This window comes from Scyliorhinus torazame, chromosome 7 (assembly GCF_047496885.1).
Source record: "Scyliorhinus torazame isolate Kashiwa2021f chromosome 7, sScyTor2.1, whole genome shotgun sequence".
Classification (NCBI taxonomy): domain Eukaryota; kingdom Metazoa; phylum Chordata; class Chondrichthyes; order Carcharhiniformes; family Scyliorhinidae; genus Scyliorhinus; species Scyliorhinus torazame.
The window spans coordinates 94,558,853-94,575,449 of NC_092713.1; the positions used below are offsets into that span (position 1 = coordinate 94,558,853).

At 43.8% G+C, this 16,597-nt stretch overlaps 1 protein-coding gene across 1 annotated transcript in view; it reads right to left on the reverse strand.

Annotated features, from left to right (window-relative positions):
• The window catches only part of LOC140427349 (interleukin-12 receptor subunit beta-2-like), a 128,713-nt gene extending 112,548 nt beyond the window's left edge, over nt 1-16,165 (reverse strand). Inside the window, exons 1-4 of the mRNA XM_072512899.1 lie at nt 15,992-16,165; nt 15,226-15,367; nt 14,620-14,907; nt 12,279-12,396 (exon numbers count right to left, since the gene is read on the reverse strand). Coding sequence (XP_072369000.1) covers nt 12,279-12,396; nt 14,620-14,907; nt 15,226-15,367; nt 15,992-16,165 — 722 coding nt within the window. The remainder of the gene's footprint in view (nt 1-12,278; nt 12,397-14,619; nt 14,908-15,225; nt 15,368-15,991) is intronic.
• Between the last annotated feature and the right edge of the window lie 432 nt (nt 16,166-16,597).

The window sequence follows — 16,597 nt, forward strand, 5'->3', positions numbered from 1 at the left end:
CAGAACCGCCCCAGCTCCTTTCCCGAGGCCAGACCCTCCCCTTCCTTTCCCGAGGCCAGAACCTCCCCTTCCTTTCCCGAGGCCAGAACCTCCCCTTCCTTTCCCGAGGCCAGAACCTCCCCTTCCTTTCCCGAGGCTAGACCAGCCCCCCCTCCTTTCCCCCAGGCCAGAACCACCCCAGCTCCTTTCCCAAGACGGGAACGCCACCCACCAGAACATTGTGCATATCAGAGTATACTTCAGAGGTTGATAAATAACCATCTGGGGTGAAAATTATATGTGGGAACTCTCTTTTTGGGGTAGCCATTGACCAGAAAAAAGTGGAGCCACAAGAAGAGCAAGTCAGAAACTAGGCACTCTAAGTTGAGTGAGCCACCTCGTAACTCCCAGCATCTACAAGGCATAAGTCGGGGGTATAATGGTATAGTCTCCACTAGCGTGTATGTGTGCAACTTCAAAAACATTAAATATCATCCAGGACAATGCAGTCCCCATCCACCTTAAACATTTACTGCCTCAACATTGGCACATGGCGGCATGTGTACTATCTACAAGTTCACTACAGCGCCTCCACACCTCCCAAACTTCTACAAATCTCCATTTTGTAATTTTTAAATGATCTAGCCTTTGTAGTTTTTTGGTGAATCATAGAATCACAGAAAGGTTACAGAATAGAAGGCCATTCATTCCATCGTTCTGTGTTGGTTCTCTGAATGAACACTTCACCTCTTGCAACACTCCTGTCTTCTCGCCATAGGACTGCATTATCTTCCTTTTCAGATAATAATCCAATTCCCTCTTGAATGCCTCAATTGAACCTGTCTCTACCACACCCATGTGCAGTGCATTCCAGATTCCAAAGACTCGCTGTATGAAAAAGATGTTCCTCATGTCGCATTGCTTCTTTTGCCAATTACTTAAATCTGTTCTTGAGCCTTCCACCAATGGGAACAGTTTGTCCCAACTACTCTTGTCAAATCTCCCCTCAACCTTCTCTCCTCCAAAGAAAACAGTCCCAACATCTCCAATCTTTCTACGCAGCTGAAGTTCCTCATCCTTGGAAACATTCTCATGAATCTTCTCTGCACCCTCCTTACGCCTTCATAGGGTGAGATAGTGGCATAGTGGTAATCTCACTGGACTGATAATTCAGAAGCCCAGGCTAACGCTCTGGGGCCATGGGTTCAAATCTAACAATGGCAGCTGGTGAATTTAAATTCAAATTAATAAAACCTGGAATTTAAAAAGCTAGTATTAGCAATAGTGATCATGAAATGGTTGATAGTTGTAAAAACCCATCTCGTTCACCAATATCCTTTAGGGGAAGAAAGTTGCTCTCCTTACCGGTCTGGCCACAGCAATGGGTAGACTCTTAACAAGCGCGATTAGGGAGGGACAACAAATTGGCAGTGATGTCAGCATCCCATAAAAAGAATAAAGATATCCTTCCTAAAGTGTGGTATCCAAAACTGGTTGTAATATTCCAGTTGAAGTCAAACCAGGTTTAATATAACCTCCTTGTTCTTGTACTCTGTACCCTTATTGATAAAGTCCAGGATGCTATATGCTTTATTAAACGTGCTCTCAACCTATCTTGCTGCCTTCGAAGACTTATGCACATATAAACTTCCTCTGCTCCTGAATCTCCTTTAGAATATACCCTGTATTGTCCCTCCGTGGTTTTTCTACTAAAATTAATCACTTCACATTTTTGGAGAGAGTTGCAAATTTTTATGACATTTTCCACCCTATTTCTTGAATATTCCCCTCTGGATCACTTGCTTTCTCATTTTCATACACCACATCGAACATTTTCACATGAGGAATGGCACAAAGAGCCTACAGAGGGATTGAGACAGATTTAGAGTAGGCAAAAACTTGGCAGACGGAATATAGTGTCGGGAAATGTGAAGTTATGCACTTTGGAGGGAACCAAACATGGAATGGGTGAGGATGGAGGAGTCCTCCTGCATGGGAATGACCCTCCAAGCCCTCGCCAAAACAGTGCTCCCATCCCCGCCGGCAAAACATACATCCAGCCCAGTGGTAGTAGCAACACTAAGAACTTGGAAACAGATGGGACAGCACTTTGGTTTAACCGAGGTCCACCAAGGGCCAGATCTGTGGCAACCACAGGTTCCCACCAGCCATGCTAGAGGCCATCTTTAAGAGGTGGAGAAAGGTCAGGGGGAAGCTAGCGATTCAGGACTTTTACATGGGGACAGAGCCCTGACCTTAGAAGAGCTGACGGAGAGACTGGAGCTACCGAATGAACAGGAACTCCAACAATTACAAGTCAAAAACTTTCTCCGCAAGGAGATGATGAGGTACCCTTGAGCCCCGAGAGACACAATGTTGGAGGAACTACTGGACATGAACAGTAGGGAGAAGGGAACTGCGGGGACATATACGGACGACTTTTAGAAAGGCCGAGATCACCACTGGATGGAGCAAGGCAGAAGTGGGAGGAAGAACTAGGGACAGAAGTAGGGTGGGGATTCTGGAGCGAAGCACTAAGTACGGTCAACTCCATATCCTCCTGCGCAAGGCTAAGCATCAGGCAGCTAAAGTTGGTGCACAGAGCATACCTGACAAGAACCCAAATGAGCTGTTTCTTTCCAGAGGTGGAGGACAAATGTGAACGGTGCCAGGGAGGCCCAGCCAACCACGTCCACATGTTCTAGACATGCCCTAGGCTTATTGGGTTCCGGATAGCCTTCTTCAAGGCGATGTCCAAGGTTTTGGGGGTGAGGGTGGAGCCGTGTCCGCGAGTGGCAGTCTTCGGGGTATCAGACCAGACAGAACTTCATATGGGGAAGAGGGCTGACGCCCTTGCCTTTGCTTCCCGAACGGTCACCGGAGAATCCTGCTCGGCTGGCAATCAGCAGCACCACCCACAGCTACAGGCTGGCTGGCCAACTTATCAGAATTTTTCCATCTCGAGAAGATCAAATACACCATCCAAGGGCTGGACCATGGCTTTCATAAAGCGTGAGGGCAATTCATCAGCCTGTCCCAGCACCTGTTTGAAGCTAACAATTGATAGAAAGGAGGGCGGAGGGATGCACGGGAACCACCACGGCCACAGAAAGCAGACAGGAACAAGGGGCGGAGGGGGCAATGGGGGAGAGACCCAAGGAAACGCCAGCAGGAAACCCAGTTGTAATGATATGTATATTGACTGGGATGTAAAGAGTGAACAAGTTAATGGTAATGTTTCTTACCACTTGAGGGAACCACAGAACAGTCATATATATATCATCTGACTTTGGGGATTCTGGGAGTTAGAAGGTACTAGAAGATGGTGAAGCAAGGAGCAGTTGTACTTGAGAGTTCTGCAGTTAGAGATAGCATAGTTTAATACAGAAACCTTCTACTTTAGGAGTGTTAGTAGTGTAATCAATTTATAGTTTTGTTTGTTAACATAGCTTTGTGTTCTTTATTCAACACTACCCATCCAAGCTATCAAGGTAAAACAAAATAGAGAACACAACACCAGTGTCAGACCGATACGGGGGCGCAGAGGGCTCCTCCACAAAGCTATAAGAGCACAACGAGCGAGAAATAAACCATCTGCGGGCCTAAGGTAGGACCTGAAAATAGTAGAAAAGGGGAGGAGGGAGGGCAGGGGTGGCAAAAAGAAACAGCATGTAAAGAAAAGCCATTTCAGTCATCTCCTGTACAGTGTAAAAATGTAAATTTCAATAAAAATATTTATTAATAAAAGTTATGCATTTAGGTAGGAAGAATAAAGGAGCTAAATATTTATTATTTGGGAGTTCTCATGCATAAATCACAAAAAGCTATAATGCAAGTTCAGCAGGTAATTGGGGAGGCAAATGGAATGTTGGCCTATATGTCAAAGGGAATGGAGTATCAAAATAGAGAGGCCTTACTAAAACTATACAAGGTACTAGTTACCCCACACCTGGAATACTGTGAAGAGTTTTGGTCCTCTTATCTAAGGAAAGATATGCTGGCATTGGAGGCAGTGTAGAGAAGGTTCACTGGGTTGAACCTGGGTAATGGAGAGATTTTCATATGAGGAGAGGTTGAGTAGGTTGTGCCTGTACTCATTGGATTTTAGAAGAATGAGAGTCGACCTTATTGAGACATATAGGATTCTCAGGGGGCTTGACAGGGTAGATGTTGAGAGGTTGTTTCACCTTGGCGGAGAGTCTAGGGCCTGAGGGCATAATCGCAGAGTAAGTGGTCACCCATTAGAGACAGGTGAGGAAGAATTTCTTCTCTGAGAGAGTAGTGAATCTGTGAAAATCTTTACCGCGGAGGGTTCTCGAGGCTGGATTGTTAAGTATGTCCAACGTTGAGATGGACATATTTTTAATCAGTAAGGGAATTAAAGTTCATGGGGAGAAGGCGGGATCAGTTACATTGGATCAGTCATTATCTCATTGAATGGTGGCGGAGCAGACCCAATGAGCCGGATGGCCTACTTCTGCTGCCACATCTTACAGTCTATGGTCTTATGTAGATAGTGTAAGCGGTAGCTTCCTTGTGGCAGTCTGCTCTAAGGGCTCACTGTGTAAAAAGAACTATAGCCGGAATTCTCCGACCATTCCCAGTAGCGTGATTCTCTGGTGCCGCCTGTCATAATATACACCAGTATATCATGGTGCAGACACACACTGATGGACACACAGTGGGACAAATCAACACACACAACACTGCAGCCAATCACCAGTGAGAGCACATGCACTATAAAGACAGGGGGCATCAGAGTTCCCGCTCATTCGAGTTGCAGCTAGCTAGGAGCACAGAGCTCACAGCCTGTAACACAGACATGCACCATGTGCTGAGTGCATCGACTGGTTAGGACAAGGCAAAGGTCTTTAGTTAAAGCTAGTATCGTGTTAACCCACAGTCAGAGTATGTTAAACAGTTAATGATTCAATAAAATAGTGTTGCACTATTTCAAGTGTTGGTGACCTGTATGTGTTGCACGGATCTAGAACACCCAACACATCACCGCCTTCAGCAGCCCCCCCCCCTCCCATGGGTTTCCCGGCAGCGCAGGGAGGCTTCAATTGGAATTCCTATTGACAGCGCCGAGAGCAGAGAATGCTGCTGCCAGCGAATGGCCAGACAATTCCGGTCCATATATCCTGCCTTGATTTCAAAAGGTTCACCAAATAATGCAGCACCTTTGCTCACAGTGATACAGTAAAATCAACCAAAGTTTCCATTTTCAGCGCAATGAGCCAGTAATTGAGGTTAATTACCAGAGGAACTCATGGTTTAACACTTCATTGCTCTTACTGCAATCAGTACTTCACATTCAATTGACGTGCAATGAGAGTTTTGGTTTGTGGCTAAAGTTGTCCCGGCCTCAAATAACATTTTAAAAGGAACACTTAAGAAGTGTTAGCAACTGATTCATTAATGTATCTAGTGCAGTGAGAAAACTCACTATTCAGTGACCAAATTACCACCTGTGAATGCAAAATATTTTTCGGGTTTTGTGGGTAGAATTTCTCTGACCACAAAGAACATTTCCGCAGAATGGTGCTATAAGTGCCAGTAATAAGGAAAGTTTCAGTTTAAAAACAAGGCATATGTAAAAGAACAGCTAGAATTTGATGTTAATTCTAATTCCTTGTGAAGTATGCATATTATTAGCCAGCTAAAAGGAAAATATGATAAAACGTAAGGGTTCCAGTAGACATCATAATATGCTCTCAAAAAAGGGGAAGCATAATTAATGTAATGTGTAACTCCAGAGTATAGTGGATTTCAATTATAATTAAGAAAAAAATAGATAAATCGTTAAGTGAGTAAATGTAAGGGGTCTCATGGCACTGAGGATCTGGGTTCGATTCTGGCCCCAGGTCACTGTCTGTGTGGAATTTGCACAGTCTCCCTGTGACTGCATGGATCTCACCCCCACAACCCAAAGATGTGCAGGGTAGGTGAATTGGCCACACTAAATTGCCCCTTAATTGGAAAAAAAAAGGATTGGGCACTCTAAATTTATTTTTTAAAATGAGTAAATGTAACATGTTTCACAAATTGAACCGTGGCCACTACATGAAAACTTGCATTTGATCACTAGTTTGTGATGAGTTAGTTGATCCTGGCTGAGCAAGTGGTGGGGGCTGCAACACATGTCCTCAGTACTACTGGCCTCAGAAGGGGACAACACAACTGGAAATTCCCCTTGGGAGCACTTTCCTGTGGCTGTTGCTGAAAAATCTCCATGTCAGGCAAGGGCAGGAATAGGCTCAGTCCAGTGGCTTTTCCTTATGGTCATGAAGCCTGCTGAGATTCACCACCTAGGCTCACACAAATCGCAACGTTCAGCATGGGATAGTAGGCGACGGGGGTAGAAAATAATTAAATATAAACATTAAGAACACAGGAATTAGTTGTTATTACAGTGCTAATTGTGTGAGATGGCAATCAAATCAATTACAAAGGGCAGAAATCTCCCAAATAATTTCGAAGTGTTGTCTCCTGTGGGAAACAAAGTGCAATCCTCAGCAGATGGATCGGCGTGATCCAGGTTGCAATTCACCCACACTTAGAATTTTTTTTGGAACCAGGGATGCTGCACTGTGGGACCCAAAGAAGCTGGCAAGGCCGGATCCTCGGAGATGGAGGATCTCCAATCTCCAGGCTTTCCAATCACTGGAACACCCCCAAGTGAGCGACACCCACAATGGGTTTGCAAAAGCTCCCCCCTTCAGCCCCCCCCCCCCCCCCGTTTTGGGTACCCCATTTTTAAGGCTCCCCTCCAGAGCCCATCCCTTTGCACTGCCAGGGGTACAGTGCCAGGTTGGCCCAGCCAGCGTGCCAGGGGCAGTGCCAGGGCACTGTCTACCCATGTCCCTGATCACCTGAGGGTTACAAAGGTCATCCAGAGAATTCAACAGTGACTGTGGGAAAGTCCTCATTGAGGAACTCTTGCACTTCAATGTCTGAGATGTGCCTGCAGCTTCTATGGTGGAAAGGTTCTTCCAGTGCAGGCATGCTGTTCAGGTTTCAGAGGTTCAAAAAGATCCATTCTGAAAAAAAGAACACTCCGACAGAGCACCTAGTGTTTCTAAGAAGGACTTCAGAATAGAGGAATACCCAGCAGAAAAAACTATGGTTAGAAACAACACCTTGGGGCAGCATGGTGGCACAGTGGTTAGCACTGCTGTCTCATGGTGCTGAGGGCCCGGGTTTGATCCCGGCCCCGGTTCTCTGTCTGTGTGGAGTTTGCACATTCTCCCCGTTTCTGAGTGGGTCTCACACCCGCAACCCAAAAAGATGTGCAGAGTAGGTAAACTGGCCACTCTAATTTGCCCCTTAGTTGGAAAAATTAATTAGGTACTCTAAATTTAAAAAAAAAGAAACAACACCTTCTCTTTCTAGGAAGCCCTTCAGAACAAAGAAAATCCTCTTCATGAAAAAACTGCGGTTAGAAACAACACCAAAAGAGGGAGCACTTTGGCGTTAATGAACCATAAAGAGCTATAAAAATAAAGCTAATCCCTCCTTTGAAATAACCTGGAAATGTCACTCAAGAGGCTTGTAAAAGGTAACGGATTGAAGTTGAATGAAACGTTCAAAGCTTTTAAGCTTCTCGGCAAGAAACTTGAAAAAGTTAAAGGGGAATGAAATTAACTGGGGAAAAAGCACTTCAAAGGTTTTCAACATATCAGGGGGAAGACTTTTACCTTCACCTGACAGATCATTCAAATTGCCATGCTGAAAGAGAGTTTAAAGGTTTTGAAGGCTACAGAGGGAAGATGCCACATGACTCCCATCCCTGGAAAGATCCCAGACCTGAGCTACCCTAGCCCTGCCCAACCCACCGCTGACCCCTACCACCCTTGAAGGACCCCCTCAGCACCCTGGAGGTAAGTGTAGAGAGGGTATACACCCTCTTGGTGTCCCTGTGCCTGCGTCCTGCTTTTAGAGACAAGCAGTGATTCGCACCTGGGTGACGTCTGCTGGTGGTGGTGGCGGGGGGATGGGGGGGGGGGGGTTGCGGGGGAAGGGAACACCATGAAGCTACTGCATTCAACTTTAATCTTGCTAATGAGATTAAAACGAATGCAAATGAGTTGTCATCAGGTTCTTGCCCTTGCTGGGTGAGATCCTGATCACGCCAGGCTGGAGCGGGCCGGGAGAATGATAAACTGATTTGTGTCCGTCGCAAATCTCATTTCAGGGCTCTCCTGCAATTCTCCTGACATAGCGGAATTTGTGTCAGGTGCAATGCAGCCGGAGAATCGCCTCCAAATTCTGCATGTATTAACCCTGATATTCCACCCATTGAATAATGCCGTTTTAACACCAATGGCAAACAAATTGCGCCTATCTAGAGAGCTGGATGAGTTTATTATTATCCATTGACAAAAATAATGGGGAAAGTAGGAGTAATTTGCTTGAAAATAGAGAGAAAAGCTTTTAAAAGGATAGTTCTGGTTAAAGGTTCTGCAGAAAAGGGGAGAAACAACAGGAAAGGAGGAATCTGTGTGTCTCAATTAGTTGACTCTCAGTTAGCTTTCCTGGATGGCACATAGCTTCTTCTGTGCCTCTTTATAATACTGCCTAACATAGGGCAACCTGACAGGGCAGTTACAAAAGGGGACAAGGCGTTACACAAAGGCAAAAAAGATGGCAAATCATAACATAGTCTGACTGTAAATATAAAAGCAAAATACTGTGGATGCTAGAAATCTGAAATAAAAACAGAAGTGCTGGAAAATCTCAGCAGGTCAGGCGACATGTGAGGAGAGATACAGATTTAACATTTTGTGCCAAATATGACTCTTCTTTGGAACTCCAAGAAGAGTCATCTTGGATGTGAAACATTAACTCTGTTTCTCTCTCAGCTACAAACCCTGATAGACCACACAATTGTCCTCTGACACCTCATCTCCACTGACCAGCACAGTGAGATTGTCTTCATGTGGTTGTATTTTTTCTTATCCAGATAGAGCCAGTGCTCTAGTAATAAAGATTCTCTTATCGCCCCTCGGAATCTCTCAAAGGTATATCCTTGGTTCATTACTCTGCAGGCTGCCTCTCAGTGACACCGACATGGCATCAACTCCCACATGTACACTGACAACATCCTGATCCATACTCATAACCCATCCAATGCCTTTGTCAGGCTGCTTGCCAACATCCAGTCTTCGATAAATCCCATTTTTCTCCAGTTGGGAACTTTATATCCTGATCACCAATTCTATCCCCTTCCCTGGTCACTGTCTTAGGCTGAAGCAGACCATTCACAGCCTTAGCATTCTATATTACCCTAGCAGAGCTTCAGATTCCACATACTTCCCCATTACAAAAGAAAATCTAACTCCCTTATCTCAGTCAATTGAACAGGTATAGGGATGAAATGATAAAATATTGCATGGGACACAATTTTGAGCTTTTGTATGATTACCATTGAGAATTAGGCATATATATGGAAGTTATTTGTTCAATGCTGTCTTATGGCTCAGAAATTTACACACACGAGACTTGTTCTTAGACACTAAATGGCCTCCTAGGTCTCCAATATGGCGGCAGGAAGTACAAGCTCATTATGTGCCAGAAGTGTAATACTTACATTATCAAATAGTCAGATGGTAGTACAGAACTTGGGTATTGCTGAAAAAAGAGACCTATTTTGTCGAAGCTTTTCATCTTGCACTCTTCAGGGGAAATCAACAAATTTGAAATGAAATGAAATGGAAATCGCTTATTGTCACAAGTAGGCTTCAAATGAAGTTACTGTGAAAAGCCCCTAGTCGCCATAGTCTGGCGCCTGTTGGGGGAGGCTGGTACGGGAATTGAACTGTGCTGCTGCCCTGCCTTGGTCTGCTTTCAAAGCCAGCGATTTAGCCCTGTGCTAAACCAGCCCCAGTTTATACTGCTCGAGAAAAGAGTGTTGATTGGTTGGCAAGTTGTCTGATTAGTAGAGGCATTTTCATGAAGAATGCACCAGTTGATGGTGGCTGACAGTTAAATTTGCTTGAAATTTAAACTAGGCAGCTTGACTTTGATTGGTCAAGGCATTACCCTGAAGTATGAACCAGCGAATGGCTATCACTTACTTTATTTGGCCGAAACAGGTGCGAAGTGTGAACATATTATTTTTATCTGCAAAGAACAAGGCCCTTGTTAATATACATAGCTTCCAGTACAAGCAAATGCATCACACTATGGCCCGACTGATGATCTTAAGTTGGTTGTCAGCTTAATTCTTAGTTCACCGTTGATTATTTAGCAAATTTTGTCCATTCGTGGAATCACATCTAATGTTTGACACTGTGTTTTGAGTTTTGCAAGCACGGGCTGGTTGAGAATGTATGTACCTTGTCTCTTGTGAACAGCAGAAGGGACATGCTGTTCAATATGATCTGCTGGTCTTTGGAACTTACGGATTACATACCTAGCATCACACTGGCACTGAAATTCAGATAACGCATTACTCATTATCTGCTAGGTAGAATGCCTTTTTGGCTTCACGGCAACATCCTGTTAATGGCGAATATCATGCGTATAGGTACTGCACAGTAGCAGCGTAAAACAGCTAGCTTCATCTGTTGCTCAAAACTTTGAGATACCTTGCCCTTCCAGGGTAATCTGGGGAAGGCTGGGTACTTTTCAGAGCCGAAAGTGACAGCCTTAGGCCCGTCTATGAGTTTGCATGTTATACAGCACTAAATGATCTCATCAGGTGTCTTTGATGCACCTTATTTCAGCATCAAACTTGCACGATGAGCAAATGATTTGGGCCCTATTTACAAGGCTGCCGATGAGGCCAATTTTATAGCGCGTAGAACTGTAAGAATCCCAATGGGAATATTGACCAGTGAAGGTAGGTTTGTGGTAGACCACATGACCATAGACATAGGAGCAGAAGTAGGCCATTTGGCCCATTGAGTCTGCTCTGCCATTCAATGACTGTAGTAGAGAACCCCATGGCAGATTTCTCAACTAGTAATCCATTTCAAAGGTGAATTTGAGAGTGCAGGATAGACATAAGGAAACTATTACATCAGTTACAGATTTAAATTTGACAAACGTATCATCCACATACTGGAAAAGTGCAAGAGGTCGGAGGTTAGGGGTCATTCCATCAAAGACATGTTTGTCATGGAACCCAACAAAGATGTTTGGGAGGGCTGGTCTAGAGGGGAATCCATGGCAACACAATCCATTTGGACATATATGGTGTCATTAAGACTGAACTAATTAGTGAATACTGATCCACGCAGTGGTAGCGGGTCTAGGTCATTATGCTATAGTACTGTAGTGCAAATATATATGACTTCCTTGAGTGGAACATTGGTAAATGAGCTAGCAATGTCGAATGAGCATATGGACATGGCATTGCTATTGATATGTATGTCCTCTATCGTCTTTGTAAATGTGAAGGAATCCTTCACTGTATATGTGGAAAACTTGTTCAAAATTGGTTATAACAATTCATCGAACTATTTGGCCAATTTGTCTTGTGCAAAACCGGTCATAAATATGATGAGGCATAAAGGAACATCACTTTTGTATGTTTTGGGCAGCCTATAGATATACAGATGCAGTGAGCCATGAGGATGAATCCTGATATATATATCACATGGCAGCTCATCGTTCTTACACAAATCCAGCAAGCATTTATTTTTCAGCTTACTATTGAGCAAAGCAGGCTGGTCAAGTTGCGCAGCAGATCCAATGGTTACAAATTTGGACCCATCAGTAAGAATGGTCTGCATTTTGTTCATAAAGATGACTATAGCCGTTCCTTTGTCAGGTTTACCATTGTGTATGTCAAGGTTGGTCTTAAGGCCTCGCAAAGCTGTAACACATTTGCGTTGCATGTGAAAATCAGACAGGTTGCTCGGAAGCCTGCAATATGCGTGTGTTATCATCTAGGCACACTATCAACAATCCATCTTCTTCAGTGGTTGCTGGTTTGTGATGGGATAATTGGAAGTAGAGGAGTTCAAACTCAGTAAGTACCTCAGCAAATGTCTCTTTTCCAGCTTGCATTATTATCAAGCACCAGAAACATCAATGTACAGTGCAACACAAGAGACTGTAATGTAAGGGGGTCACTGCAGGTCTCTATTCAATGAGAGATTACTACATGTATTTCCCTCCACCCCAAACAAGGTAATTGACAGGGGAGCAGTGGGGATACTGGGGCAGGGTAGGTGATCCCAGAGAGCCATCCATCTTAATCTGACTACCAACACCGTATTAAGCATCATCAACATACAGCTAGGATTGCTAACCCATTTTCAGTCTAGTTGGTCTAAATTCTCACTCACTTTTGGACATGAATGGTGTAATACGTCTCCAGCAATGTCTGTTTTCCTGCTCTCCACGTGCATATCATATTGTTATGTCTCCATTTACAGATCAGATCTTTTGGCTGGTCTGGTGGATCTGACAATGAAAATCACAGCAAAGTTAAAATCCTCACATAATTTGAGAGAACAATTTTTTAAAAGGCAGAGCTAGATAGATTCTTGATTAATAAGGGGTGAAGGTTATTGGGGGTCAGGCAGGAATGTGGGGCTTGAGGTTACAATCAGATCAGTCATGATCGTATTGAATGGTGGAGTAGGCTCGAGTAGCCGAGTGGTCTACTCCTACTCCTAACTTGCATGTAAAAACACAAAACACAAGAAATAGGAGCAGAAATAGGTCATTCAGCCCCTCAGGCCTGCTGCATCATTCGATAAGATCATGGCTGATCTGACTGTAGCCTCAACACCATTTTCCTGCCTGCACCCCTTAACTCCCTTGTCAATCAAAACTCTACCGAACTCAAGGGTGGAATATATTCAATGTCCCAGCTTCCATTGCTGTCTGGGGAAGAGAACTCCTCAGGTTAACGACCCTCTGAGAGAAACAATTTCTCCTAATCTCAGTCTTAATTGAAAAACCCTTATTTTTAACTTGTGTCCCCTAATTCTAGACTCCTCCATAAGGGGAAACATCATCTCAATATCCACCCTAGAAAGTCCCCTTAGGATTTTAATGAGAGCCCCCTCATTTCAAGTTGTAGTGCTGTAATATAAATCAAACAGAGGTGGTCTTCTGAGGCTCCATTTCATCAGCAGTACAGTTTGAGTTTTGCTGATCTTGATTAACTTGCTCCAGCATTGGGAAAATCCACAGCCAGTAATCAAAGAGCTGAATCAGAAACTCCTGCACACTGTCCATGCACTGTGAAAGAGGCAAAAAGTAATTTCCAATGTTTACGTCAAAACCTACAGAGCTTCCTATTTCTCATCAATAATTTCATACTGACAGGATTTGTTACTTTATTTTTCTTTTTAAGAATTTAATTTTTCTTTTTAAGAATTTAGAGTATCCAATTTTTTTTTCTCCCAATTAAGGGGCAATTTAGCGTGGCCAATCCACCTACCCTACACATCTTCTGGGTTGTGGGGATGAAACCACGCAGACACGGGGAGAATGTGCAAACTCCACATGGACAGTGCAGGATTTGTTACTTTTAAACAGCTTGAAAAAAGAATAAATATCAGGAAGTTGTGTTTGGTGATTCAGTAATATGCACGAGCTGACTTTAACTCAATGCATCCATTGAAAATGGGATGGTAGTGGCATTAAGACCACTGTGTACTGTTTGCTTGCCTAATACCACTACACCATCATGTATACTGGGGGCTTTTGCTGAACAGCTCAGGAGAACCGGTCTGGTTCAGACTCGAGCCTCATTATAATACAAATCTCAGGTTTCTAAGATTTAATCAGGATCAATTTGATGGACAACTGGGCAGGCAATGGGTCTTTTACAATCCACCAGGTTAAAACACATGCTGAAAAGGAAATTCTGAAATTTAAAAAAAGAATAATTTAGAGTACCCAATTATTTTTTCCAATTAAGGGGAAATTTAACATGGCCAAGTCACCTACCCTGCACATCTTTGGGTTGTGGGGCTCAGACCCACGCAGACACGGGGAGAATGTACAAACTCCACACGGACAGTTCCCCGGGGCCGGCATCGACACTGGGTCCTCGGCGCCGTGAGACAGCTGTGCTAACAACTGCGCCACCGTGCTGTCCTCAAAAATAACTAATTTTGGGGTGCAGGAGTATTCCTCCAGGCTCTGGGGAGTACAATGTAGGCTGCTGATGTCCCAGAAACACCTCTCTGCTCCACGATTGGCTCTACCCAGACTTACTTGTAGGACTGCGGGTTGTTAGATATTGTATAGGCTGGGAGACAGTTAGCTACAGCGAGGTGCCCAGTCATTGGCATGGCAATGAGAGCCAACCTAAAAATTGAACTGGCCTCCTGTTCGTGGGAACAGTCTGCTTTCTACCCTCTTGTCTACCTATTCCATTATTGCAGTTACAGTCTCCCACTTTTCCTGCAATTAGTGTCCTGTACCAGCTTGGAATCCTCACACCATATTGCACAGGATCGGCAACCTGCTGGCCCAAGTGCCTGCCTGAATCAAGAGCAAGCATCATTACTGCAATCAAACTGGGCACCCAAGACTTAAAATTACCAATCTCTGTTGTACTCCTGAGTGCTTCATCCCAGACAGAAAAAGAAATGTAAGTGGCGAGTCATCTTGTACATCATTATGAGACCGCAATAGGCAACGGTATTCTTTGGGAGAAATACTTACAGCCAGATTGAAGACTTGCAACACAGACCAGCTCTTTATCACTATCAACACATCCAACATAGCAGAATATTCTGGTGCGTGGGGTTGTAACATTGACCATCCAGTAGTGTGCAGCAGTTTTATTAAAGCGCTCCATTTGTATTATTTTTTCATTTCCACGCAGTTCAAATTCATTGATGTTGCAGTTCTGTCCCAAAGACACACAGGTGATCGAAATGTTGGAGCCAACCAGGAAAACAGGAGCTGGCTTCACCAGGACTTTACCAGGATACTGTATAACAGAGAGACCTGAAATTGAAAGAAATTTACAATTGAAAACAGACAAGCTTTGGCTTTTCTGAACAACATTTATGAGCATGTCAAGGTCATTGCAGGATTTTTCCACGTGTTTGTTTCCATTCATCAAGGCACCAAATGATAGGATTATGCGAGGAGAAGGTTTTTCTACCCAACAATCAGAAGACTAGGTCCATAGCTTATGTTATTTGTGTTGAAAAGAGTTTGCCTGGCTCTCCTAATAAGTCACATTAATCCAATTTTAGGACAAACATCCTTTACTCATCAGTGTGAATTTTCTATTTCTAGTCTCAGAGAGAGACAGATTACTTACTAACTCGTTCAAATGTGGTTGTCGTATAACTTTTATTTCATTTGTTACGCTACTCTCACTGTGGCCTGGTTTAATCTTACTAGACCATCGATATTGGGTAAAAAAAGGGTTCTGCTGCTGAATAAAAGTTTTATTAATCTATTTGAACATAAATGTCACTAGCAATTACAGGTAATGCACTAATATATATGTGTAACATACGCCAAGTATAAGCCATACAACCTCAGTATGTGCACCCAGGATGCAAAGATGATCATCTTCCCAGCAATAGTATTGGTGTCACAAATCACCCAATAACCTAATTTTCATTTTTCATTTCATTTCATTTTCAATAAGCTCTAAACGCTGCCCAACTAAACTTGACTTTTCTTCTATTGTTTGTGCTTTGCATCTCTTGCACAATTATCCACCCCTAGCAGCCACCTGCAGTAACATTCAATGCTAGAAGAATTTAAATTTTTTTTTAGAGTACCCAATTCTTTTTTTTTCACCAATCCACCTACCCTGCACATCTTTGGGTTGAGGGGGTGAGACCCATGCAAACACCAGTGACCTGGGGCTGGGATCGAACCTGGATCCTCAGCACTGTGAGGCAGCAGTGCTAGCCACTGCACCACCACGCCACCCACAATGCTAGAAAGTGTCCGTCTTAATTCTTATCTTATCTCGGACATTCTATGCTGGGTCTGGAAATTGATGATCTTGCAAACCAGAACATGGGAATCTTACAACCCTAAAGCCGTCACAAGATGCTTAACATACTGAAGAAACATTGAAGCAGATAACATGCTCAATCTTCCTTTTCCCTTTCAGTTGCCGTGGTTTCAGTTTTCCAGCTGTTGCACTGGTACTTCTAATCATCAACAACCGTTGCTGTCCAACTTGTCCTACATTCCTAAAACCTGCTGGATAAAGGGATTTCTTTCTTACAATCATTTCACATCACTGACCTGTGAGAAATTCTAAGGTGTCAGCCTTGGCTCACTGATAGCACACGTGCCTTTGAGTCAGGGGGTCGTGGGTTCAAGCCTCACACCAGTGACCTGGACATGTAATCTAGTTCAGTAAGTTCAGATGGTGCTCATCTTTCAGGTGAGTTATAAACTGTTGGATCCAAAAGATCGTGACTGGTACAGGCTTTGAGGGCCTCTTCCTGCGCTGTATTCTTTGTTCTTATCCCCTATAAACTATTCAAAGAAAGGTAGGGGACGTGTCTTGGCAGGGCAGCACGGTAGCACAGTGGTTAGCACTGTTACTTCACAGTGCCTGGGACTGAGGTTCGATTCCTGGCTTGGATCACTATCTGTGCGGAGTCTGCACGTTCTCCCCGAGTCTGCATGGGTTTCCTCCAGGTGTTCTTGTTTCCTC